General features: G+C 47.3%; 1 protein-coding gene across 9 annotated transcripts in view; it reads left to right on the top strand.

Moving 5' to 3' along the window:
• Window positions 1–22753, top strand: part of SVIL (supervillin) — an 87857-nt gene extending 65104 nt beyond the window's left edge. For all 9 annotated transcript variants that reach the window (XM_030321177.1, XM_030321179.1, XM_030321178.1 and 6 more), the window contains 12 exons: window positions 861–1036; window positions 3690–3834; window positions 4177–4453; window positions 9596–9747; window positions 12039–12144; window positions 12821–13028; window positions 14383–14516; window positions 16230–16385; window positions 17966–18109; window positions 19149–19273; window positions 21470–21625; window positions 21723–22753. In XM_030321177.1, the coding sequence (XP_030177037.1) occupies window positions 861–1036; window positions 3690–3834; window positions 4177–4453; window positions 9596–9747; window positions 12039–12144; window positions 12821–13028; window positions 14383–14516; window positions 16230–16385; window positions 17966–18109; window positions 19149–19273; window positions 21470–21625; window positions 21723–21809 (1866 nt within the window). In that variant the 3' untranslated portion in view covers window positions 21810–22753. The remainder of the gene's footprint in view (window positions 1–860; window positions 1037–3689; window positions 3835–4176; window positions 4454–9595; window positions 9748–12038; window positions 12145–12820; window positions 13029–14382; window positions 14517–16229; window positions 16386–17965; window positions 18110–19148; window positions 19274–21469; window positions 21626–21722) is intronic.
• The last annotated feature ends 1290 nt before the right edge of the window (window positions 22754–24043 follow it).

The following is a 24043-nucleotide window of genomic DNA, read 5'->3' on the forward strand; positions in this document are numbered from 1 at the left end:
TTTTTATTTTTTATTTTTTTATTTTTTTAAATTTTTTTTTTTCAACGTTTATTTATTTTTGGGACAGAGAGAGACAGAGCATGAACGGGGGAGGGGCAGAGAGAGAGGGAGACACAGAATCGGAAACAGGCTCCAGGCTCTGAGCCATCAGCCCAGAGCCCGACGCGGGGCTCGAACTCACGGACCGCGAGATCGTGACCTGGCTGAAGTCGGACGCTTAACCGACTGCGCCACCCAGGCGCCCCAATCAGGAGTAATTTTAAAGAGAAGGTGAAATTGAGCCTGGTTGGGAGTTGAGTAGGATTTGGATGGCTGGACATGAAGGAAGAAATTATTCTAGGAAGAAAGAATAGAATAAGCCAAAGGCATGGAAATAAGAAATAGCATTACATTCACGTATTCATTCAGCAAACACTTCGTAAATCCCTACTGTAAACATAAGTATGATATGGTCTCTCCCTTTGAGGGTGTTGGAACTGAACAGAGGAGAGAAGACCTCACTGGTCCTCAGTGCCTGGCATGTGAGAAGGCCTGTATATATGCTAAGTGAATGAATGAACAAAGGAGGGAGACAAGGAAGAAGAAAAGAAGATAGGAAGTCATAGCCAAATAACTGTCTTTATGAATGAGGGGTGTTACAGAGTTGGAGAGTCCAGGACAAGATGGAAATCCCACCTGCGGGGTAGAGACTAGGGGAGCAGGGCAGAGCCAGCTGGTCCACCCCTGGATCTTTTTATGTTTGCACTGATGGCTCCATTAGGGTTTGTATCCTCACCCGCTCAACTCAGTGTCCGCAGAGACCGTGGTTCATCTGGAGCATGGCTTTGACATTAACCACATCTTCTGTGCCGTTTCCCCAGGTACTGGTGTTTGATTTTGGTAGTGAAGTGTATGTGTGGCATGGAAAAGAAGTCACGTTAGCACAACGGAAAATAGCTTTCCAGCTGGCAAAGCATTTATGGAATGGCACCTTTGATTACGAGAACTGTGACATCAACCCCCTGGACCCTGGAGAGTGCAATCCGCTTATTCCCAGGTATTCCGGGCATCTGCTGATGGTGGGGAAGGGCCAGGGGATTCCCACTGTGCTCACCTACTGTGGCTCTCCAAAGGCTTTCCTTTTCATAACTGACTGCAGACGGTACCCTGTATATTCACAAAAAGAGCATTTCTTTTAGCTCTCGCCTAACTGCAACAGAAATATGGACGCTGCATTCTAGTCTGTGTCTGGAGGCACGCAAATTGTTCCCACCTGCAGTCTTCCAGGTGCTGCCCTGGCAGATGAGTAGCAATTGTTTAAGCAAATTACATGCTGATCTGAAAAGCTTCCCAGGATCTGGAATTCAGCCATGGATCTGAAGGGGCAAAAGCAACATTTTTCCTTCTCATTTCACACCTTTCCAGCGTAGCTTCCACGATTTACCATTTGTTTGGCAGTAGATGACGTTTATGCCTTTTGGGGGACAGAGAGTGAGGGGGAAGGTGTTGTACTGAAATAATGACTGTAATTTTAATATTTCCTACAGTGTACTGGACTATTTTAAAAAAGTAATTTTGGGGATGCCTGGATGGCTTAGTCGGTTAAGCGTCCAACTTCAGCTCAGGTCATAATCTCATGGCTCCTGAGTTCGAGCCCCTCGTCGGTGCAGAGCCTGCTTCAGATCCTCTGTCCCCGCCTCTCTCTGCCCCTCCCCCGCTCACACTCTCTCAAAAATAAACAAACATTAAAAAAAAAATAATTTTGGCAAATCAGCAGAATATGCACAAACTCTAAGAAACACAATCATAAGAAAAATAATTCTTATATGCCAAGGGCTGTTGTTGTTTTTCTTTACTACCGGGGCGGGGCGGGGGGGGGAAGTGCTTTTAAATTATGTGTGCCATATAATTGGTGGCACATCTATTTCTAACCTAACAGCAGAGAGCAAACATTGGGTATCATGCAACTGGGTCTTAATATTTTGCATTGATCTAGTCTACAAGTTGCAACTTCCCCACCTAGTTTTCTTTTAAAATCAAATATTGATTTTATCATTATTATAAAAACAATAAAAAATTATGTCAACGTAGATGAAGTTTTCAAATCCGTTTTAACGAAATGCACATTTAACGTCAAAGTAGTCCTGTAACAACTGGTGTTTAAAGGAATGAAGCCAAGGTGGAAAAGAGTATTTTATTTGATGTACTAAAAGAAACAATAACGCCAAAGCACAAAATCCATATGATAGATAACATATATAGCAGTGAGATAATCACAGATGTGGGAGTAGATGAGTCAGCGCCGAACCCACTGGTTTTCAACATGTCCCAGATCAGAATCGCCCAAGGAGCTTTACAAAAATGTACGTGCCAGGCCCAGCCCCAAAGATGTGTTCTCAGTTCACGTGGGGTGGGGCTTGTATGTCAGTAGGTCTTAAGAGCTCCTCAAGGGTTGTAAGGTACAGCCAAGATTCAGCACCCAGCCCTTCCTTAGCAGAGGAAGAGGCAGGAAGAAGCTCAGCCCCTGGAGCTCTCAGCTGCCCCTGTACCCTGCAACCCACCGCCTCCCCTGCTTGCTCGACTCCCACCAGAAAGAATCCATGTCTAAGGCTGAAAGCAAGTGCTGTCTATAGACATCCTAGCAAATCTGCAGAGTGGACTCCATACCAAAGATGGTCATTCAGACATTTGCTGTTAAAGGCCACAGCCTTGCAGGGGAGTCCTGAATCCTCCTTAGTTGTCGATACTTGGTTCCTAGAGTCCCGTGAGAGTACGAGGTAGGGGTGTTAGAATGCCGTGGCCTCCCCTGGGCAGTCTCCCTCCGAACGGGCACTCTCCTTGATGTGCCGTGGGGGTGACTTCAGAAGCCGTAGTCGTGACGAGACAGGAAGTGATGGGCAGGGGCGGCAGCAGGCCCCAGAAGCACTGCTCATCAGGCTCGCGGGGTGTATGCAGCCCGGTCTCCGTTCGCAGCCAAAGAGCGATTTGGAAGGATGGGCGATACCTGCGCGAGCCCGCTTCAGCATGTATTTATTTCCTCAACCCTGCCTTCCTCTGCCTGATCAGCGTTCCAAGCAGTTTCAAATTCTGAAATCCTGAGGCCGTAGCAGGAGGCCTCCAGGTTGGGCTGTGCCACTTCCTGTTCTGTGTCCTCGTGCTCTCCCTTCCTGCTGTCGTGTCTGGTGGCCTAGAAATAAATATGTGGAAATTCACTTTATGCTCTATGAAAGTATGCTCATTGTAGTAACGAAGGAGAATTTCCTCTGCTCCCGGAGACTGGAGAGCTTCGATGTAAGAGGACTTAACAGAGAATTCAGGGTGAGCTGTGCCTTCCTCCCGTCCATTCGCTAATGAGACAGAAAATTGGGGAGCCCTTGCAGGCGACCCTGAGCACATGACATAGGCAAGGAAGGCTGGTGTGCTGCCCCCAGGGGATCCCAAACGCAAGAATTTGCTAGTATGAAAGGAAAATCCAGACCTGACACGATTCACCCCACATTCAGGAGCATCGATTCCCTGCGAGGCTTCAGACTGAACGACTAAAATGTCGCTTATCTGACAAAACAGACCATGCGTTCTGTATACCACTAATGTATCATGAGTTGTGTTCACTAGCCACGTGTGTGTGTTTTCCATTCCTTTCCTTTGTTTTCCCATGGCTTAACTTTGGTTCTTCTCCTGTCTATTCCCCCACCCACCCACCTTCGCAGGAAAGGACAGGGGCGGCCCGACTGGGCAATATTCGGGAGACTTACAGAACACAATGAGACCATTTTGTTCAAAGAGAAATTTCTCGATTGGACTGAACTGAAAAGACCTAATGAGAAGAACGCCAGCGAACTTGCCCAGCAAAAGGTATTTCTGGTAATCTAGTCTCAAACCTCAGGCCTTTGGTTTAGGTCCCAACAAAAGAGGCCTCGAAGGTAAAGCCTTCCTAGGGTTTACTGGGAGATCAGCAAACGGGTTTCCAATTATATTCTACCTCCAGGAGGTGAAGTAGTCCAGTTTGTGTCCCCAGCTTTTAGGTGTCCCGTTCACTGCTGTGGGATGGGTATTCAGGCCTCCGCAGTCTTTCCCCAAAACGCAGTTAAACGCTGAGACAGAGCTGGAAAGTCTACCAGTGAAACAGCAGTGAGTGTGGCAGGAAACGGCTGTAGAAACAGGCCACCGAGCCAGCCTCGTTACCTTCCCCCATAGGAAGATCCTCGGGCCGAAGCCAAGCCGTACGACGTCGCGCGCATGGTGCAGGTGCCCCAGACCACCACCAGCACGGTGCTGGACGGGGTGAACATTGGCCGTGGCTATGGCCTGGTAGAAGGGGACGACAGGAGGCAGTTTGAGATCGCCAGTGTCTCTGTGGATGTGTGGCACATCCTAGAGTTTGACTACAGCCGGCTCCCCAAACAGAGCATCGGGCAGTTCCACGAGGGAGATGCCTATGTGGTCAAGTGGAAGTACATGGTGAGCACCGCAGGTCAGTGAGCACTTCTGTCTTCTTCACACTGACACGGGGCGGCCCCAGCTCTGCGGCTGCGAGTCTAGCACCACTAGAAGCCGTTCCCTGTGTGCGCCCCTGCCTTTGGCCGCAGAGAATGTGCCGATCTGACCGTTCGCTTGGAGAACCCCTTAGTAAACTTTATAGATGGATCCCGACGCCCTAGCATTGCTAAGGAAGGTTGTGTTTCCTTACAGAAATTAAACATGCACGTTACGGTTTCTCTGCTACCCTCGTTCCCGCCCCCTCCCCGTCCCCAGAGGTTTTCTAGGAAAGTGATGATTTGCCTCCAAATGATACTTACCATGTGGCTGTCTGCTGCTTAAATTAAAGTCTGAAGTAAAGTATATCTGGATGATTTCGAACTGGAACCAAATGGTGTAGTTACGCACAAAAGATTTATTAAAAATAAAAGAAGCTGTTTCCTCTGAGGCTGAGAGCACGAACAGGCTTTGTGGATCTGGTAGAATAAATACACAGTCGAAACTGCGCGTGGTTCCTGTCGGTGAAATGCTCAGCGAAACGGTCCGTTGTATGCTCTGTGCTAGAGGGGGTGAGGGTGGAAAGCCAGTGTGCTTTGGAGAGAGAACCCCTTCTCCTTGCCAACAAGGAGCCAGTCCTCTGCAGCGTCCCTCCGCCCCACCATTTGGGAGGATTTGTCACAACGCTGTGATTTTGACGTTCAACTCCTGAGCGTTTCTTCACCCCTTGAAAGCCGCTTTGCTGCCAGGGTGTGGCTGCCCTGGAGCTCCAGGGGATGAAGGCTGCTGTCTGCTCATCAGATACCCGCAGACTGAGAACCATATGATTTCCTTCCTAATGTATCAGAAATAAGTCTGTTAATCACCCGGCAGCATTTACTGGAGCACCTACTCTACATACAGACACTTACGTTAGGGGCTAAGTAAATATGTCAGACCCTACCTTCCGAAAGCACATAATAAATGACAATAAGGCAAGTGCGGGAAGAGGCAAGCCCATCATTCCGGAGGAGAGCCGGGGTCTCTGAGATTGACCCTGCTGCTTTGGGGGAAGCCCAGCACACCGCCCTGTGGGCAGCCAGTGTGGGGCATCGCTGGGCAGGGCAGGAGGCAGTCTTGCCCAGAGCTGTCCGGGGTGCTGCGGGCCCGGAGGTCCACACAGCCCAGGAGGCACAGCACTGGGGGTTTTGGCGCACACTCGAGTTGAGTGCCTCCCAGTGGCTCTGGGACGTATTACGTCATGATGCCAATTTCTCAGTGAGGAACAGGACACCACAGTTGTTACCTGTCTGAAGTCACCCAGCTAGGAGAGGCCAGATTAGGACACTGAAAGCCCCTTTCCCTTTCATAAGGAGGCCATGTGGCTGGGGGGAAAGGGCACAGGACCGTGCAGCCTGGGTCTGAATCTTTCTCAGGCCCTACGTACCAGCCATGCAAGGTGGGTGAAGGGACGTAACCTGTCTGAGCCTCGGTCTGATGATGATGCCCCGCTCAGAGATTATTATAATCTGGTAGGTGTCCAATTTAGCACAGGGCCTGGCACATGCTCACGAGGTACGGGAAATAATCGTCACTGATGCCCTCAGCCCCGAAAGCAAAATTGCTGTATTTACCTTGAAGATGAGATAACATGAGTCTCCCCAAAATAAGCGTCCTTCCCAAAGAGTCGCTATTGCGAGTCTCTGCTCCTTGGGGTGGTGCAGTTGTCCAGCTGCAGTAACCATCCGTGCCACGTGTTGGCAATAAAGGCAGTAAGAGGGGATTTGGCGGGTGGGAATCCACTAACCTTCGGTGTTGTGCAGCAGGGAACGTTAAGGACCAGCTTTGAAAGCATACATAGCTCCCCTTCCTTAAATACAGAGAGGAAACTGCATGTTTTACAAAACAAGACAAAGGGGCAATAGAATTTGAAATTCACTCATCTCCCTACCTGAGCTGTTATAAAAAGAAGTAATAGGAAATAAATGAATAAAACGATATCGACATGAATTAATTTAAAAAAAAGTAATCAGATTTCTGAGGCCTTCATAGACTACTCTGCTGGAGGCCGCCTAAGAAGTAACGATTTGGCCCAGGAAAGTACTTTCTGTGTTTCTTCCAGTAAACACAGGGCACATCTCGCAGCCAGCTCCAGCAGCATCGTTATGAGCAAAGTTACAGCTTTGAAGGAGTCCAGCTGCAGAGCATTAAGTCAGAGCAGGGAGCATTCCGATTCCAGACGGTCCCTCTGGGAGCAGAGAAGCATAGCACAATGGCATTAACAGTGGCCCCTTGGTGACCACAGTCTAGCTCCTCATCACTCCTACTCCACAGCTGCACGTGCAAACAGGACATAGAACTTGGAGCTCGGGAAGCTCTTCTGGGACAAGGTCAGCAGACACCAGCAGCTGTAGAAACAGTACAGCCGTCCTCTTGGTGGACACTAGCCAGGTGCACAGGTGCACAGAGAAGCTCCTGGAGAAGCGAACCGGGGCTCCAGGGAAGGGAGACCGGAGGCCGCAGTGGGCAGTAAATGGGGTCCTGCAGCAGGACCGCTTGACCCTGAGCAGTTCTTCAAACCGTGGTTCCCTGTTACTCCTAAACACGACGACTGGTCACAAACGTCCTCTTCAAAGTATTTTTAGACATAATGCATGAACACTTAATTTTTTTTTAAGTTTACTTATTTATTTTGATGAGAGGGTGCGTGGGGGCAGAGAAAGAGAGAGGGAGAGAGAGAATCCAAAGCAGGTTCTGCCCTGTCAGCACAGAGCCCGATGTGGGGCTCAATCTCACGACTGTGAGATCATGACCTGAGCCAAACTGAAGAGTCAGACAGTCAACCGACTGAGCCACCCAGGCACCCCCATCAACACTTTAAATTAGCCATCTGATCAAGGCTATTTAAGGTTACAGTCGGGGGGCGCCTGGGTGGCTTAGTGGGTAAAGCGTCAGACTTCGGCTCAGGTCATGATCTCATTGGTTCATGTTGAGCCCCACTTTGGGCTCTGTGCTGACAGCTCAGAGCCTGGAGCCTGCTTCGGATTCTGTGTCTTCTCTCTCTCTCTTTGCGCCCCCCCCCCCACTTGTGCTCAGTCTCCCTGTCTCTCAAAAATAAATAAACATTAAAAAAATATAAAAAGTGAGATAAAGGTCACAGTCCGTAAATTCTTACTGATGAAAGTTTAATCTTTGCTAAAATTAAAAATAAATGAACTAAAAATTAAGTTGTATGTAGTAATAAATTTGTGCATATTGAAGAAAATTGCTGAAAACTATTATGAGATATTTTAAGGAAATAATTCTATTTTAGATATATATACTGAAGTCCATATTAGAATGTTAGATGGTAAAACATTGGTTATTTAAGCCTGAATATATATTTATACAATGTCCTTAAGTGCTAACAGATTTCAAGATATATATCAACTTCTGTGACCTGTTTTAAGCACATCTTTCCCCAGCTGACATGACTAATTTTCACTACTTTGAAGAGTGGGATTGCTAATCAAAGACAAACTTTTGTTCTATCTAAATTAGCAGAAATTTCAATGGAGTGGCTTCCAAACTAGTTGTGAATATGCATAGCCTATCCATTAAAAATACACAAACTTGAAGTGCCTGGGTGGCTCAGTCCGTTAAGCATCCAACTCTCAACCTCTTTCTCTGCCCCTCCCCCTCCTCGATGCGTGTGCACATGCGCTCTCTCTCTCTCTCTCTCAAAATATTTAATAAAAGATACACCAACTTGATCAGTTCAGGTCCACAAAAGATGGCACTAAATGTTGTGCTTAAGCAAAGCACTGTCAAGAATTATTATGATCATTTATGGAAACTATATATACAGTACTTTGCTAAAAGGCCAAAAAATCAAATAAATATGACCCTGGCCTCTTGAGAATTTAAAATAAATGAGCTTTCTTCTTACCTTCAAACCTCAAAATAACTGTGATTTTGTAAATGGGACTGGCGCTGGGAAAAACTGGGTTAACAGAGAACCAGAGAACCTAGTTATTATCTTTAATTTTCAACAAGCGTGGGTGTTATAACCTGCGTTCTCCCACTGTTGCCCATCACTTTCTGGGACCACCCAGGCAGGCATCTGAGGGTAACAGCTCAGTCTCCTGACCTCATTCGTTCCAGAAGGGTCTGCCTGCAAGTCCCTGTCACCTTGTCATTGTCACCTCCTCGGAGAGGCCTGCCTTCAACAGGGAATCCTATTAGCACTCACCCTGCCCCCTGTCACAGCCCCGTCTGTCATCCTCAGAGCACTTATCAACCGTCTGAAACTGTCTTGCTCACGTCTGTTAGGATGAAAGCAGGGGGGCCGTCTTCTCATTATAGCTCTGGTATCCCCAGGAGGCCCCGGGCACACTGTGGGTGCTCGGTGAGCGGTTGTTGAATGAACGCGAGGAGACCGGAGTGTGGTATATGCCGAAAAGTAGCGAGCTGAGGTCTGAAATACTGCCTTTTCAAAATGGCCACTTGGCCAATTAGCTTCCCGTGTCTGCTCTTGGGTGAGACCTGTGAGCCGGGTGCTGCTAATGCAAATGCCTGTGAGGTGCCAGGCGGTAAGGACGACCAGCACTGAATCCTGGCTACGGACCCAGCGACGGATAGTATTGAAATCCCAGATTTTATGAAAGCGGTATGTCAGCAATAGATCTCTTCCATTTCTGACGGAATGTGGAAACTCCAGAGTGTGTTTTCACTAGAATCGTTTTAGCAGACTAAATTTGCCCTTTGTACGTAAAGCTAGCCCAGCTGTTGCTTTCAGTATCTTTTCTCTACCAGCTAATCTTCTGCCAAAAAAAATGGCGTAAGACGGAAAATGTATTTCTGTCTTCGGGAGCCGTTGGTCCTGCTCTGGCAGTCACCCGCTTTCTCTGTCACACACTTGGAGTGATCCGCCGCCTTCCTGGAGGATGACAGGTGTTTTTCCTAGGGCATCGAGAAGGCTAGGTCATTTTTCGCCAATTTGGAGGCTCGGGATCAGATCAGTTAGTGGAAGAAAGGTGGTTTTTCTCCTCAGCCCCATGCCCCAAAGCTTTTTGTCTTCCCTCTTTGTCCTCACGGAGCCCGGAGAAGAAAGCCATACATTTGCTCCTCTTTTGGCCTATCAGCTGTTTACCCTGCCCTCTCGGGCTCTTTGTGTTTGCAGTGGGAAGTCGCCAAAAGGGAGAGCACTCAGCAAGGGTGGCTGGCAAAGAGAAGTGTGCCTACTTCTTCTGGCAAGGTCGGCAGTCGACCGTGAGCGAGAAGGGCACGTCGGCTCTGATGACGGTGGAGCTGGACGAGGAGAGGGGTGCCCAGGTGAGTGCTGGCAAGCAGCTGAATGAGAGAACCGTCCTTCCTGGGGAGCCCCAGGGTGTGCGGCCTGGTCCCCTGAAGACCCCTGACTTCTCGTGAGCAAAGACGGCATCGCACAAGTGACTTTTAGCTCTGGTCTGGCCTCTCCAGACTGCAGGCTGGGCCCCCCCCTCTCCTCTCCCCACTGTCAGGTCAGGAGTAATATGCTCTTCAACGAGATGTTGTATCTGTAAATAGCGAATCCGTGAGACAGGTACCAAGCGCCAAGGGAGGGTTTGGTTTTTTTAAGTTTCCGCTTAACTGATATTCAAGGAGTTACAAATAAAACCAAGAGATGCTGTTCTCCACTTCTAAAATTGGTAGGGGTTTTGTAAAGAACGGCTCCAGGGTGGGTAAGGATTCAGTAGGATGCCTCCACTGGGAAGTGTAGCTTGAAACAGCCATCCTGAAAAGCGGTTTGGCTCAAGAACCTTAAAATTCTCCTAAACTTTGATCAGTTATTCCACCTACACAAATCCATCCGAAGGAAATACCAGAGATTAATGTAAAAATGAGTATTCTTATCTGTTTTACCATCTGCATTCCTCCCAGCAGCCCGAGTGATTTTTCGGGAACACGTCGGACCGTGTCATTCCCTTGCTCTCCAAACCGGTGTCCCGGTGATCTGCCAGCACCTTCGTGGTCGGCCCTGAACACCTCTCCCACCTCCCCCTGGCTTTCTAGCCTTTTGCCACTCCTGAGACACACAGACCTCTTTCCTCCCACCCCAGGGCCTTTGTGCAATTTCCTGTCTGGAACATTTCCCCCGTATCCATAAGTAACTTTCAACTTCATATGATTCAGGTTTCTGTTCCAGTGTCACCTGTTTTATCCAAATCCCTCCCCATTCTCCGTCCCTCTGCTGAGCTTTATTTTTTTTTATAGCACTTACCGCTATTATCACTACTTAAAACCACTTCGTAGTCATTTGTCATTTCATTTACATTTTGTAGACATTGCGTTTACTTACTTGTTATCCCTCTTTCCCTAGAAAGTATGAAAGAGACCTTGTGTGCTGGTCTTTATCCGCCATTATAACCCCAGGGCCTGTATAATGCCCTGGGGCCAAGATTTTGTGAACATTTCTTTTTGCTGTTTGGATTACCTTTGCCTGGGGTCCCATCCTTTAGTAATGAAGAGTTGACTGTAAGGTTTTGGGAAAGCATGACACCATGGCAGGTATCTTCACTGCTTTGGAGGAGTAGTTAACAATAGCATGAGGGAGGAGAACAGAGGAATTTTCTCCGAAACAGATTAATGTTCACCTAGCCTTCTAGATTCCTAAGAACCAATCCTGTTCCCTAAAAAAATACTTAATACACATTTCTACTATAGACTCTACAATAATTGAAAATAACTGTCAGTGGCCATTGCATTTTAATTTATCCCTAATAGTGGGCAATTTCAACTGCCTTTATTTTTGTAAAGGCCATGTTTCAATCGTGGCTGCAAAATCACCCTTAGAATTTTGAGTCTTAATCTCTCTAGTCTGAGCATTCCACTTTTTATCAAGCCAGTGGATGTAAAAACACCTCAGACATATGAAACGCTGCCACAAAATGGCGCTAAATTACGCAAAGTTGGCCCTGAGGTTGATCTGTTAACTCCTGGTGGGAAATGCTTCCTACCTTTCGGTTTGCCCCGACTTCCAGGCTGAATAAACAATTTCCTCGTGAAGGGAAAATGTCTAGCCAAAGTGAGAGTGAGTGGAGTCAACCCTAACAGTTTTATGAGCAGCTAACACAGCGCTTCCCAGGCGAAGGGGAGGCTGGTCTGCAGGAGCAGTGTTCCATGAGTGGACTATTGGAATGGTTGCAAAAGAGACAGTTCTCCCCTCCCGCCCCCGCCCCTGAGTCACTAAGTGATCAGTCGTTCTCACCGCTGAGAGGTAGACTTTGTTTCAAACTTGTTTAGATCAATCATGCTACGTCTATACCACGGAATACCACTAAAATATCAAAACTTGTGTTTCCAAAGTCTTTGACGGCAAAACATCAAGTGAATAAAATCGGGTATTAAGTAACAAAGGACAACAATCCTACTTTTGTCTGGGAAAGACACATACCTGAAAGACACTTTGGAAGGAAAGCTGTACCCTAGACCTTTCACAGTGGTTATCTTTAGACACAACAGTAGTGTCACTGGTGTTTGTGGGCACTTCTCGCTGTTTTTCAGAGTTTCTACTAGGCAGGTATTCTTTTTAAGACTTTGAGAACCGGTACGTGTTACTTACTGGAATGCGTTTCCATTGAAAGGTCCAGGTCCTGCAGGGAAAGGAGCCCCCCTGCTTTCTGCAGTGTTTCCAGGGGGGAATGGTAGTACACTCCGGGAGGCGGGAAGAGGAGGAAGAGAACGCGCAAAGTAAGTCACTGTCACCGTTGGAACAAGATTCGTTTCCCTCTCCTAGAAGGTGTTTTCACACTGGGGGTGGGGGGGGAGGGGTATTAAAGTAAGTCTCCCTTTATATAGCTGTGTCTTCACCCCTGAAAGCCTCGTCACGTTTGCCTTACAAATCAGCCTTATGGGGAGCTCATAGCCCCCCCCCCCCACCTTCCTGTGGCGTTTACCTTAGGATACATAGGACTCTGTATGCAGGAGGCTGGGAGATTACTTCCCCTTAAACTGAATCCCAACAGTGACTCTGTCTCTCTTTTCAAGAGGGGAGGAAAATTCAGTGGGTCATCTATTATAAATTGGATGCTGGCCAACAAAAATCTCTTAATTTATAGAATAGATTTATAAAAAAAAATAAAATAAAAAGAATTCTTAGCTTCAGAGCCTCTCAAAATATGCCTGTTATGTGATTTACCTGAGTATTTATAAATGTTACAAAAATGGGTTTTCTACTTCACGAACCTGCTTCTAACTCCAAAAGGATGTGCTTTCTGGGCCGGCAGCGAGCTGGCCGCCACTCCGCCTGAGCCCCCCACCCCCACCCCCAAGTCACAGGATGGGCCTGGGTGGGCCCAGGGTGGGTGGTGTTGGCGGGTCTGCGGCACACCACGTCCTAACTCTGTGCCGCTGCTGCCCCCTGCAGGTGAGTGGAGGCTGTACTGTGTGCGCGGAGAAGTGCCTGTGGAAGGGAATTTGCTGGAAGTGGCCTGTCACTGTAGTAGCTTGAGGTCCAGGACGTCCATGGTTGTCCTCAACGTAAATAAAGCCCTCATTTACTTGTGGCACGGATGCAAAGCCCAAGCCCACACGAAGGAGGTCGGAAGGACCGCAGCAAATAAAATCAAAGAACAGTGAGTGTTGTGTGTGAGGGCATCTCCCAGAAGGGGCTTCCCCGTGGGACGCCGGCTGAGGCGGGAAGGATACCCAGGGTCTCCAGTAGAAGCCCGGGTGTACTTCAAGTGACTTCAGCAGGGGGTGGGTATGAACGTGGTTGGGGGCCTCTGACGTGCCAAGTGGCCGTGACACACATCTCGCTTCAAGCTGCCCGCGTGAGGGCTTCCCCCACCTTCTGAGGATGTACCTGCCTCGATGAAAGGCAGAGTGAGGAGTGAGGGAAGTGCCCCCAACGAGTGCCGTCATTTGTTTCATGGGTATGATTTTGAATTAAAAGCCTGGAGGCCTTTGGTATTTAAAGAGAGCAAATTTCAAATATCGTTTAGGGGTTCAACATTTCAGTTTTGCCAGAGCAGTGGAAAGTTAGGAAGCATTTAGCTAAAGAAAAGTCTGGGAGACCACCAACTGTGTCAGACTATAAGATGTCCCCTTTCCAGAGGACAACCATATGCCTGCATTTGCCCGAGTCGCTGGACCGCCAGCTAGGCAGGGGATGCCTGGCGTTTCCTCAGGCTGTCACCTGGGAGGACACTGGTAACATGTGAACAGTAGAAGCGAAGCGTTTCCAGGGCCACGGCATGCCACCAAAGTGTAATCTGGTCAAATCCATTCTCTGGGCACCACAGCGGTGCGGGGCGGGCATCCTTCCCCTGGGATGGCTCTCGAACCTACCGCGCCGAGGAGAGGGCGGAAAGAACGCAGGCCAGTGCCCTGTCAACAGGCAGACGGCCGGGAAGCAAAACATCTCATCTCGAAATGCTGTTCTGTGTGCCAGCGAGTGGGGAGGGGTGATAGTTGACCTTCGGCGAGGTATCCAAAGGCATCCCTGGCCCATTGGATTTTCCCCTTGGACCACTGGGAAAAAACAGAACGATGAACTCATTCACTCTGCAGGTATTCACTGATCACGTACTTGGTGCCAAGCACAGATTTAGGGACCAGGGTCTTGCAAGTGAACTAACCTAAGTCTCCGTCCCCATGACGCTTATGTTCTAGCAAGAGAGGACAAGGAATAGTTAATATGTATGTTGTATATAAAAACGTGATCACTTTCATTGCAACTTGTATGTAATTATACATTCTTCTCTAAGGGCCAAGCCAGTCCCTCTCATTGCTGCCCCCCCCCACCACACACACACACACACACACATTCATAAACCACGGAGCATGTTTTTATTCATTAGTAAGAATTATTTTAGGAAGAAGAGAGATGGTGAACTGATCTGCAGATTTAGTCTTGAATAATTCCATACTGCCAACACTTCTAAGGCTTAAAACAAACAAACAAACTACTGGATTTTCTCCGTGCAGATGTCCCCTGGAAGCCGGACTGCATAGTAGCAGTAAAGTGACAATACATGAGTGCGATGAAGGATCGGAGCCCCTGGGATTCTGGGACGCTTTAGGAAGGAGAGACAGGAAAGCCTACGACTGCATGCTTCAAGGTAATCCAACATTCCGTAGCTTTCCATCACTAATTTAGTCAGTACATACTTACTGAGCACATACTATGCACAACACCCAGTGAATCACACCTAGGCTAGGTCCTCCCAGGCCTACAATGCAGTAAGGAAGCTAAATAATATGCACAGCTAAGCATAATGCCAAATAAAACTTTTGTGTGTCACGAAAGAGGTACGAATGAAGGAGGCTGAGAGTTAAAAGAAAGAGTAGTTCCACGAGGAAAATCACACGACATTTACACAGAGCCTCGGAGGGAAGCATGACCTGAAGAGACGGAGGGAGAGAAGCGAATTCCAGGAAACCAGAGGGACAGTGACACAACGTGACCCTATGGCACGAGACGCTTTCGGTCTGGCCAGCATCCTGGGTGCAGGGACCTAACAGAGTTCAGATTAGAGAACAGGTCGGTTTTGTATTAAATACACAAAACACAGATCAACTTAACGTACAGATTAACACAGAGGGAAAGCTAACAAGTATTAGGCAGGTTAGGATGAGACAGACACCGCCTAAGCACCTGATCTGCCTTAACTCAACGCTCACCACCTAACGCCACCGTGTTTGTTCTGATGAGGAAACTGAGGCACAGCGAACTCCATCAGCTTGCCCAAGGTTGGACCACAGTGGGGTATACTCATCTCAGTTTTCCTGAACTTTTACAGAGTTTTTCTTAATAATGCATATTGGTGATGGAAAATGTTTGAAAGTACAGAGAGGTTGAAAAAGAAACTAAGTCCCTTATGATCTTCTCTCTCAAAGATAACTAGAATCAACATTTCTCTATGGGATCCATACACATCTGTATTAAAGGAAATTTTGGACAGCAGTACACAGTTTTGTAACCCGATTTTTCCCTTTATTATGAACAGTTGCTCAAGTTGTTCATATCTAGACTTCTCTGGCCGCAGAGCATTCCATGAATATGCTATATGCCATTTCCTATTTAACCTGTCTCTTTTGGTTGGAGAGAGGTTTCCGATTTTTCCCTATTACACAATAGAGATGTGAATAAATTTAAACCAAGTACGTGTATTTGCTTCTAGTTAAATTCCTAGATACAGAAGTGCTGTGGTAAAGGTAGAAAAGATTCAGGGTACAGCTCAACAAGGGTGCCCCGGAACACGGACACCAATCTCCATATTCACCCGGCAATATACATCAGAGAGTGTGCATTCCCCAGTGGACTTTGCCTTTTCCTCTTTGCCAAAATGGGGGTGGGGGGTGGGCGGAGACTGCTACCTAAGCACTATTTTAACTAATGGTTTAAATTGGAAGTACTGTTAAATGCTTATGTATTTTTTTAATTATTTAGATTTCTACTTTGGTGAATGTTTTCATTTCTGCCTTTTTGTACATTTTTACTGAGATATTTATCTTTATTCTTTTATATACCAAGGGCATGAACCAGTTTCCACATTTCTCATTTTGTCACTTGCCTTTTTGTTTGGTTTGGGGCTTTTTTGCAATGAAAGTGTTCATTTTTGTACTGTCAGTGCAGAAATCCCCTGTCCCTTCATTCCTCCTTTTATAATTATGATTAAGGAGACCTTCCCCACCTCCAAGGTCAGATAAGTTTTACCTATTTTCGCACGAAGTTTTGGGGTTATTTCATGTCTTACGGTCGCTCTCCCGTCCATCTGGGATTTCCTTTGATGCATAGCGTGTCCTCAGCTCTGTTCTCTTTTCTTTCAAAGATCCTGGAAATTTTAACTTCACACCCCGCCTGTTCATCCTCAGCAGTTCCTCTGGTGACTTCTCAGCCACAGAATTCATGTATCCCGCCCGAGACCCCTCTGTGGTCAATTCTATGCCCTTCCTGCAGGAAGATCTGTACAGCGCGCCACAGCCAGGTACGGCCCGTGGAAGGGGTCATCGTGCCGAGCCACAGAACATACACCTTCCAGACGGCCTTTTTACTTTACTTGCGTATTGACTAAACGGTTTTTATTTGCCAAGTGCCCTGGCGGGTAACTTTCTTATGTCATCTCATGCTCACACCTACCCCAAAAGGAAGGGAACATCAGCCGTATGTTACAGTCTAAGAAACCGAGGCCCAGGTACTTAACTCACCCAGGTAGGCTGAGCACAACCGTGTCAGGCCTGGAATCTCAGCTCTTCTCCCAGACTCCCCTCAGTCTTGTGGCTTCGCGGCCCACAGTCGGCCTCCCCTGCTCCGGGCATCATGTTTTCCGTTCGAGACACAAAGAAAGGGTTGGGAAAAGGGCAGTGATGGCCGTGTCTCTCCCTTGTATTGGATAAAGCAAAAGCTTTCCCAGAAGCCCCCAGCTGACTTCTGCTCACATCCCGTTGGCCAGAGCTCTGTCACATGACCACCCTCCACTACCGGGGAGCCTGGGAGAGCAAGTGGCGGGGCGGCAAGGGGTTGGGAGTATCTGCTGAATCAGCCAAAGAACGGTGTCTGCCTTAGCCAAGGCTGCACGGCAGGGCTGTGGTTCCCCCCCCCCCCCCATGTCTTCTGACTCCGAGGTCAAGGCTGTATCCACTCGGCCCCCACCTCGCGACAGAACCGGTTGTGTGCCCTTGTGCTGGTTGGGACAGTCACCGTCACCAGAGACTGGGCTGTATGGACCCGGCCAGACTCCTGCAGTCGAGTCTGAGCCCTTGTGCCCTCTCCCCTCAGCCACAACCTCTCATTAACCCGGCCCAGCTCCCCACCTTAAAAGCTCAACAGCTGGCCCACGGGTCATACTGCGGGAAATACTAGCAAGTTCCTTCAAAGGGAGGCCGCTACCCACCCTCTTCACGCTATGCCTCAGGGTGGGTTATCAACCTCTTCTGGGCTTTTCAAATGTGTGGTGTGCGTGGAATTCTGAAACACGGGCTAGGAAAGGATGCGGGGCAGGCGGACCGAGCAGGCGTGAGAGCCCCTCTGCCACATGGAATACGAGTCGGGCTGACGGTGTGTTAGAACGCGTCTGCTCCTTCAAGCCCTATTCTCTCACCGAGAACCAGGAACTTAGTCACCTAGGAAGCAGTCGCATGTGGGGCACGCACATCAGTGACCTGTAGGGCAAGGGGGGTGTACTCTCCGGTTTTTAATATGCTCTTTGGAGAGAAATGCTGCTTACAGCCCCTCGCGGGTGCGTTATCCCTCCCCTCAGCATGCTGCCAGTTCTCGGAAGGGCCGCCGGCGGGCCGGCTACTGAGGAGGGGCAAAGGGAGAGAGAGTGTGGGGACAGGGAGGGAAACGAGGCCGGCATCACAGATGCCACCTCTCTCTGCCCAGAGGCCTTAACTGACTGTATGCTCAAAGGGCTGAGGCGTCGTGGACACCCCGCCTTTGGCCCCGCCAAGGGGATTCTGCACCCCCTCCCTCTGACAAAAGCAGCCTGGAGGGAAGCATCCATTAGGTTTGGGGAAGAGTGCCCCGGAAGCATCTTGATTGTCTGGTCTGCCCTTGCCCTCACAGCACTCTTCCTTGTTGACAATCACCATGAGGTGTACCTCTGGCAGGGCTGGTGGCCCATCGAGAACAAGATCACGGGTTCCGCCCGCATTCGCTGGGCCTCCGACCGCAAGAGTGCCATGGAGACCGTGCTCCAGTACTGCAAAGGTGAGGCGTCGGTGCCAGTGGGCAGGCCTGGGGCCCTCAGCTCTGCGACAGGCTTCATCCACCCCAGCAGGATCGCAGACCAGTGTTTTCCTTCCTGCGTGTGCCGGCCAACCTTGATAAAGCCCGGCAGGCAGTGATGAAACCAAGTTTTTTTTTGAGGCTTCTTAATCTTGAGATTAATGCATTCTTGACTGTCACCATGAATGGGAATTCATTTTTCTCTTTTACATTACTGGGCCGTCTGAGTTGCTACCCTCAAGATTTAAGGCTGTATTGTGGAATGCCCTGGAGGGGTCAGAACCCTTTTGCACTCTGGTGTAATCATGCTGGGGGCCTCCTTCTGTGCATAGCCACCCACTGTCCAGAGTGGAAAGCTCGCCTAAATGGGCTGGAAAGCCAATGGCAACCTTTTGGTCATTCGTTATTATTTTTAGTGTGATATCTAAAAAAGAAAGATCTACTGTGAACTCATGGCTTTTTACTGTACCATCCGCCAAAAATTTATAGAATTTTATGTAAAACGAAGATGCCAGTAATTAATTTCTTGTCTTAGTTTTTAAGGTTTCATGGATTAGTTTCACTGAATTCATACAGTTGATTCTCTCTTGAAAAGCTCGTCAGTAACAAGTAACAAATTCCCACCAAATGTTTAAATTAGAGTGGTTTAGAAAATGCTGTTTAACTCACATTGAACTTCACGCTGCCTTAGGAAGTCAGAGGAATACTTCTACAGGTGAATGTAAGAGGAAAAAATCTCTTGCCCAGGAGCCATGGAGAGAGGCTTTCTCAGATCCAGAGACGTGGAAGCATTTTGCTAGAGTCAGGTCACTTACACGCAGTGTTACGCATCCTTATATGCATAAACTTAACATTTTGTATAAATACCATCCATGCGTTATTATGAACTACTCACAACTTGCACTCTAACCATAAGTCAAGAGATCCAAATGAAGAAAAGATTTCAAGGGAAATCAGAGAAAGACCGGGTCTTTGGACCCATACCCCGGGTGTCCTGATGTTGCCCTCTGTGTACCTACAGGAAAAAATATCAAGAGGCCGCCCCCCAAGTCTTACCTTATCCACGCTGGTCTGGAGCCCCTGACGTTCACCAATATGTTCCCCAGCTGGGAGCACAGAGAGGACATTGCTGAAATCACAGAAATGGTGAGTGTGGTTTGCTTCCCCCTGAAGGTGGCTCCACACCTTTCAGATCGTGAGTCGACTGTACCTTGGGAAGAAGCATCCCAATGGCATTTTCTAAGTGATAAAATGTTGTTGTTGTTGTTGTTTTCTTTTACAACATGTTAGCAAGTCTACATAGAATTAGCTTAGGAAATGGAAAAATCATTTGAACTATTTTGGTAATCAGTCATTTGAACTATTTTGGTATTCTTCTACACCTGGTGTTCAAGTTAAACAACTTAAAAGCAAAGGTGAACTTAATTACTCTGAAGAATATACAGAAAGCTGCCATCTCTTCATTCTGTTCGCTAAAACTCTGTTGCTTTTCAAGGTCCGTGTAAGGCACAACAAAATCCTCTGGCTTCAGACATTAACCTTGTGTTTGAGGAGGCACAAAATAAATCTGTGATGGATTATTCACAGATCAAAGTACGAAGCGAATGAATGTATCGTGAGTCACTCCTGATTAGGAGTGTGAATAGCTCATTAATAGTATTTCATGAGACCAGTTGGTATTAGCCCATGAAGCATTTATCATAACCTTTATTTACTAAAGCATATTATTAACCAGAACATTATAATTTCCAACCACATAGGAAAAAAAAAAAAGCTTACTACAGCTGTGTAGAATTTCTTAAGTCATGAGTTTTTAACATTGTGAAGGAAATAGGTTTGTTCCATTTCAATTTTCTTACTATGTCAGAGAGCTGCTTTTCCGGAGGAGACGACATGGGTATTTTACGGGAGGTCCGAACACGTTTAAACAAAAAGAGTTCGCTGCTGCTTAACAGTGGATGCACAGTGCAAATGCCTGTTTAATGCCAGCATCGCTGCCGAGACTCACATCTCTCTGTAAGCCAGTGGGCTTGGTCCACGCAGGGAGGAGCCCGATAGGGCTCTGTTTACAATAAACACGCAGTCGTGCCTGGGGGTGCAGCGCCCCGCACCCGTACCTCCTCCTGCAGTGTGAGTTCAAGGCTGTAATTACCGCTGTGTCCTGCTTCCGCCGTGCATGCCCAGGCAGCAGTGGCCTGGGAGCATCTCGCGCAGGCTGGCGGGCTTCCGGCCAGTGAGGTCGGGCTTTCCACGCCAAGTTGGGGCAATAACACAATCACTGAGCGCTCACCGTGGGCCAGGCACGGCTCCGAGCCCTTTATGTGTATTTTCTCCCTTATTTTTACAACAGTCTATTAAGATTCATCTTCGGGTATCTCCGTTTTCCCAGGGAAGGAGCTGAGACACAGACACCTGAAGTAGCTTGTCCCGGGTCTTAGGTGCAGGATTGCTCCAAACCCACTCCGTGACCACTAGTCTCCACCATCATTGATGAATTTGGCAACCCTGTTAGTCATTCGTTCCCGCCACTCAAAAGGAGGGCAGTGATCTGGCTTCCAGGTTTAACAGAGGAAGAGAATTTACCTGTAGTAACCAGTTCAGTGTAAATGCACACAGAGTGGTTTTTGTTTGTTTGTTTGAAGTCTGGATTCAGCAGCATATCCTGGACGCATTTTCTTACCTTTTTCTATTATGGATTAAGAAACAGGGCTCAAGGGGGCAGCATGAATCCTCATAAGGTTATTTTAAAATACTTTTAAACAAATTCCATTATCTGAATGCTTCTAGTGTTTAGAGTTCAGATTTAATCTTTTTTTTTATTTAAAAAAAATTTTTTTTTAACATTTATTTATTTTTGAGACAGAGAGAGACAGAGCATGAATGGGGGACGGTCAGAGAGAGAGGGAGACACAGAATCCGAAACAGGCTCCAGGCTCTGAGCAGTCAGCACAGAGCCTGACGCGGGGCTCGAACTCACGGACTGCGAGATCACGACCTGAGCCGGTCGGACGCTTAACCAACTGAGCCACCCAGGCGCCCCGAGAGTTCAGATTTAATAATCTTAAGCCATAATTCACTCACGTGATACTCCCTTTTGTCCAAGGCAGGATTTATTTGGTGAGGTGGGAAGACATGGAAAGGAGAATTGTGGGGCTTTGGGCAATCCCTTTCCATTTCAGAGCCTGCTTCCCCTTGAGCGACCCACCCCCCCTGGCTAGGCACAGACTAGACAGGGTCCGGCGAGGGCACAGACGGGACAGGGTCATGTATTTGCAGGCGCGTGACAAAACACTGGTGCAGGTGCAGGACACGAAGTTCTCTCTGCTCCCTCCTCTTCTCTAGGATACGGAAGTTTCGAATCAGATCACCCTTGTGGAAGATGTCTTAGCCAAGCTTTGTAAAACCATTTATCCGCTGGCCGATCTGCTAGCCAGGCCACTGCCCGAGGGAGTTGATCCTCTGAAGCTTGAGATTTATCTCACTGACGAAGACTTTGAGGTAAGCATTTCTTCGTGTGGGATGGCGTTTAAGCGACACATTGGCTTGGATGGGAGTCCTCTCACTCACCCACTGGGCGTCTCCCCCAATTTTGCAGTTTGCACTAGACATGACCAGAGAAGAATACAACGCACTGCCCGCCTGGAAGCAGGTGAACCTGAAGAAAGCAAAAGGTCTGTTCTGAGCGGGAGAGATGGCTAGAAGAATCTGCCGTCACTTTCGATACCCTTGGACCAGGAAAATGGCAAATTTTTTTTTTTTTTTTGGACTGGTATTTAAAAAAAAAAAACAAAAAAGATTTTTTTCATCAGAGTTTTTAAAACCTGAAGTTACTAGCTCTACTGCGTGTCCTGTCCTGGATTTGTGTATTTTGTAAATGTTTCAGCGAACCCTTTGGAAACTCTCTTTCCACGACTCAGCAGGTCATGTTAATAAAGGTGTCCCCGTGTGCACTTAAGTAGCTGTTTCTCAGCAGCTGCTCTCGCACTGCCCTCCTGTTCCAGCTGAGCGTTGCCTACTCTTTTTTTTGAAGCAATTCTCTTCATAAAGTGTTATTTTGATAGTTTGTGGATTCTAAAATATATATATTTATATAAACACCATATAAATCAAATACGTATTTAACAAAGCAATATTATTCGATTCACTTTTAAGATTTGTTTTCCTTTTGGTGTCAAAATAATATGAAAAGGTAGATGGAATTGCTTCTGTGGAATTAGCTCTGGCACCCTTCTGTATCTTCACACACAGTTCAGAAATGTCTCCTTCGGCCTTAGGTCTGACTTGTTCTGAGTGCTGCTTCCGGTGCTAAAATGAACAGAGACATTTGTACTTCCTGGCACGGGCTCTAAAGAATCTGTGCGAATCCACCTTTCAACCTTAATATCTTCCCTGAAATGTATAGTGCCTTGTTTTTATGTACAGTTTATATACAGAAAAGTTTGCTCTGCGTTTTTTGATGATGGTTTGGAACATTATCTCCAATTTTACTCTAAAAAAACGGTAGAAATGAAAAAAAAACATCTCAAATTTCTAAAACCTGTTGTAAACATTAAACATGCCATTTTGTGATACAGGGCTCCAAAACAAAAGCTTCAGGAATAAACACAATAATTGATTCACATCGAATCCCAAGCATGTTCCTTTCTGCAAAACGTTCTGTTTGTTCATGTCAACCTAGTATCAATACTTGGCCGTTAAATATTAACTGCTAAAACTTTAGGGCAAGATTTTATGTAGGGTTGTATAACTAAATAGACATTTGACCCATAATATTAGTTCTGAGCCCTATATTATAGACATATATTTGCAAATCATCATTCAACAGAAGCTTTTTACCCTAAAATGATCTCTGCATCTCATACTGAGGATCTCAGTGCCTTTTTAAGAATATTGAATACAAGGCTCCTGGGTGGCTCAGTCGGTTAAGTGTCTGACTTCGGCTCACGTCATGATGTCGCGGTCTGTGAGTTCAAGCCCCGCATCGGGCTCTGTGCTGAGAGCTCAGAGCTTGGAGCCTGCTTCAGATTCTGTGTCTCCCTCTCTGCCCCTCCCCCCCATCCTCTCTCTCTCTTTCTCTCTCTCAAAAATAAATATACATTAAAAAAATTTAAATAAAAGCTTTAAAAAAAAGGAATATTGAATATATAGACATTTAGAAAACCTAAAAATGAGAAAACTCTCCTCACAGGCTCATGGACTCATAAAATGAATTCTGTAGACCTGCCATGAGTTGTTACCGCATCCTTCCTGCCCACCGACCCCTGTTTCGGTCTCTGTCAAACAGATCAGTCAACAGCACATTTGCTTTAAACTTTATCACTTGTTGGGGCGCCTGGGTGGCGCAGTCGGTTAAGCGTCCGACTTCAGCCAGGTCACGATCTCGCGGTCCGGGAGTTCGAGCCCCGCGTCGGGCTCGGGGCTGATGGCTCGGAGCCTGGAGCCTGCTTCCGATTCTGTGTCTCCCTCTCTCTCTCTCTGCCCCTCCCTCGTTCATGCTCTGTCTCTCTCTGTCCCAAAAATAAAAATAAACGTTGAAAAAAAAAAAAAATTAAACTTTATCACTTGTGTGCCCAGCCCTGGGATTGCACCAGGGTCGGGGGCCTATAACCCGCTCCTGGTCCCACCGTGTTGAGACTCTGTGATATTGGGCAGTCTCTGAACTTCCCCACCTGGATTTCCTCTGTTTCAAAAAAGGAATCAATGCCAGCTATCCCGCCCACGGCATAGGATTGATTCTTGGTGAGGATCAAGCAGAAACTCTTTGAATATTGTCAAGTGCTGATACCTGCTGGTATTAATATTACTGTTACAGTAGCTGAACTAGAAGCTCAGTGTTGAAGTAAAGGAGTGTAGTCACACACCTCGAAATGACAGATTAAAGCAGAATGAGTAAAACCTTCCAAAGAAATGTAGAAG

The sequence above is a fragment of the Lynx canadensis genome, chromosome B4, assembly GCF_007474595.2.
Source record: "Lynx canadensis isolate LIC74 chromosome B4, mLynCan4.pri.v2, whole genome shotgun sequence".
NCBI lineage: Eukaryota > Metazoa > Chordata > Mammalia > Carnivora > Felidae > Lynx > Lynx canadensis.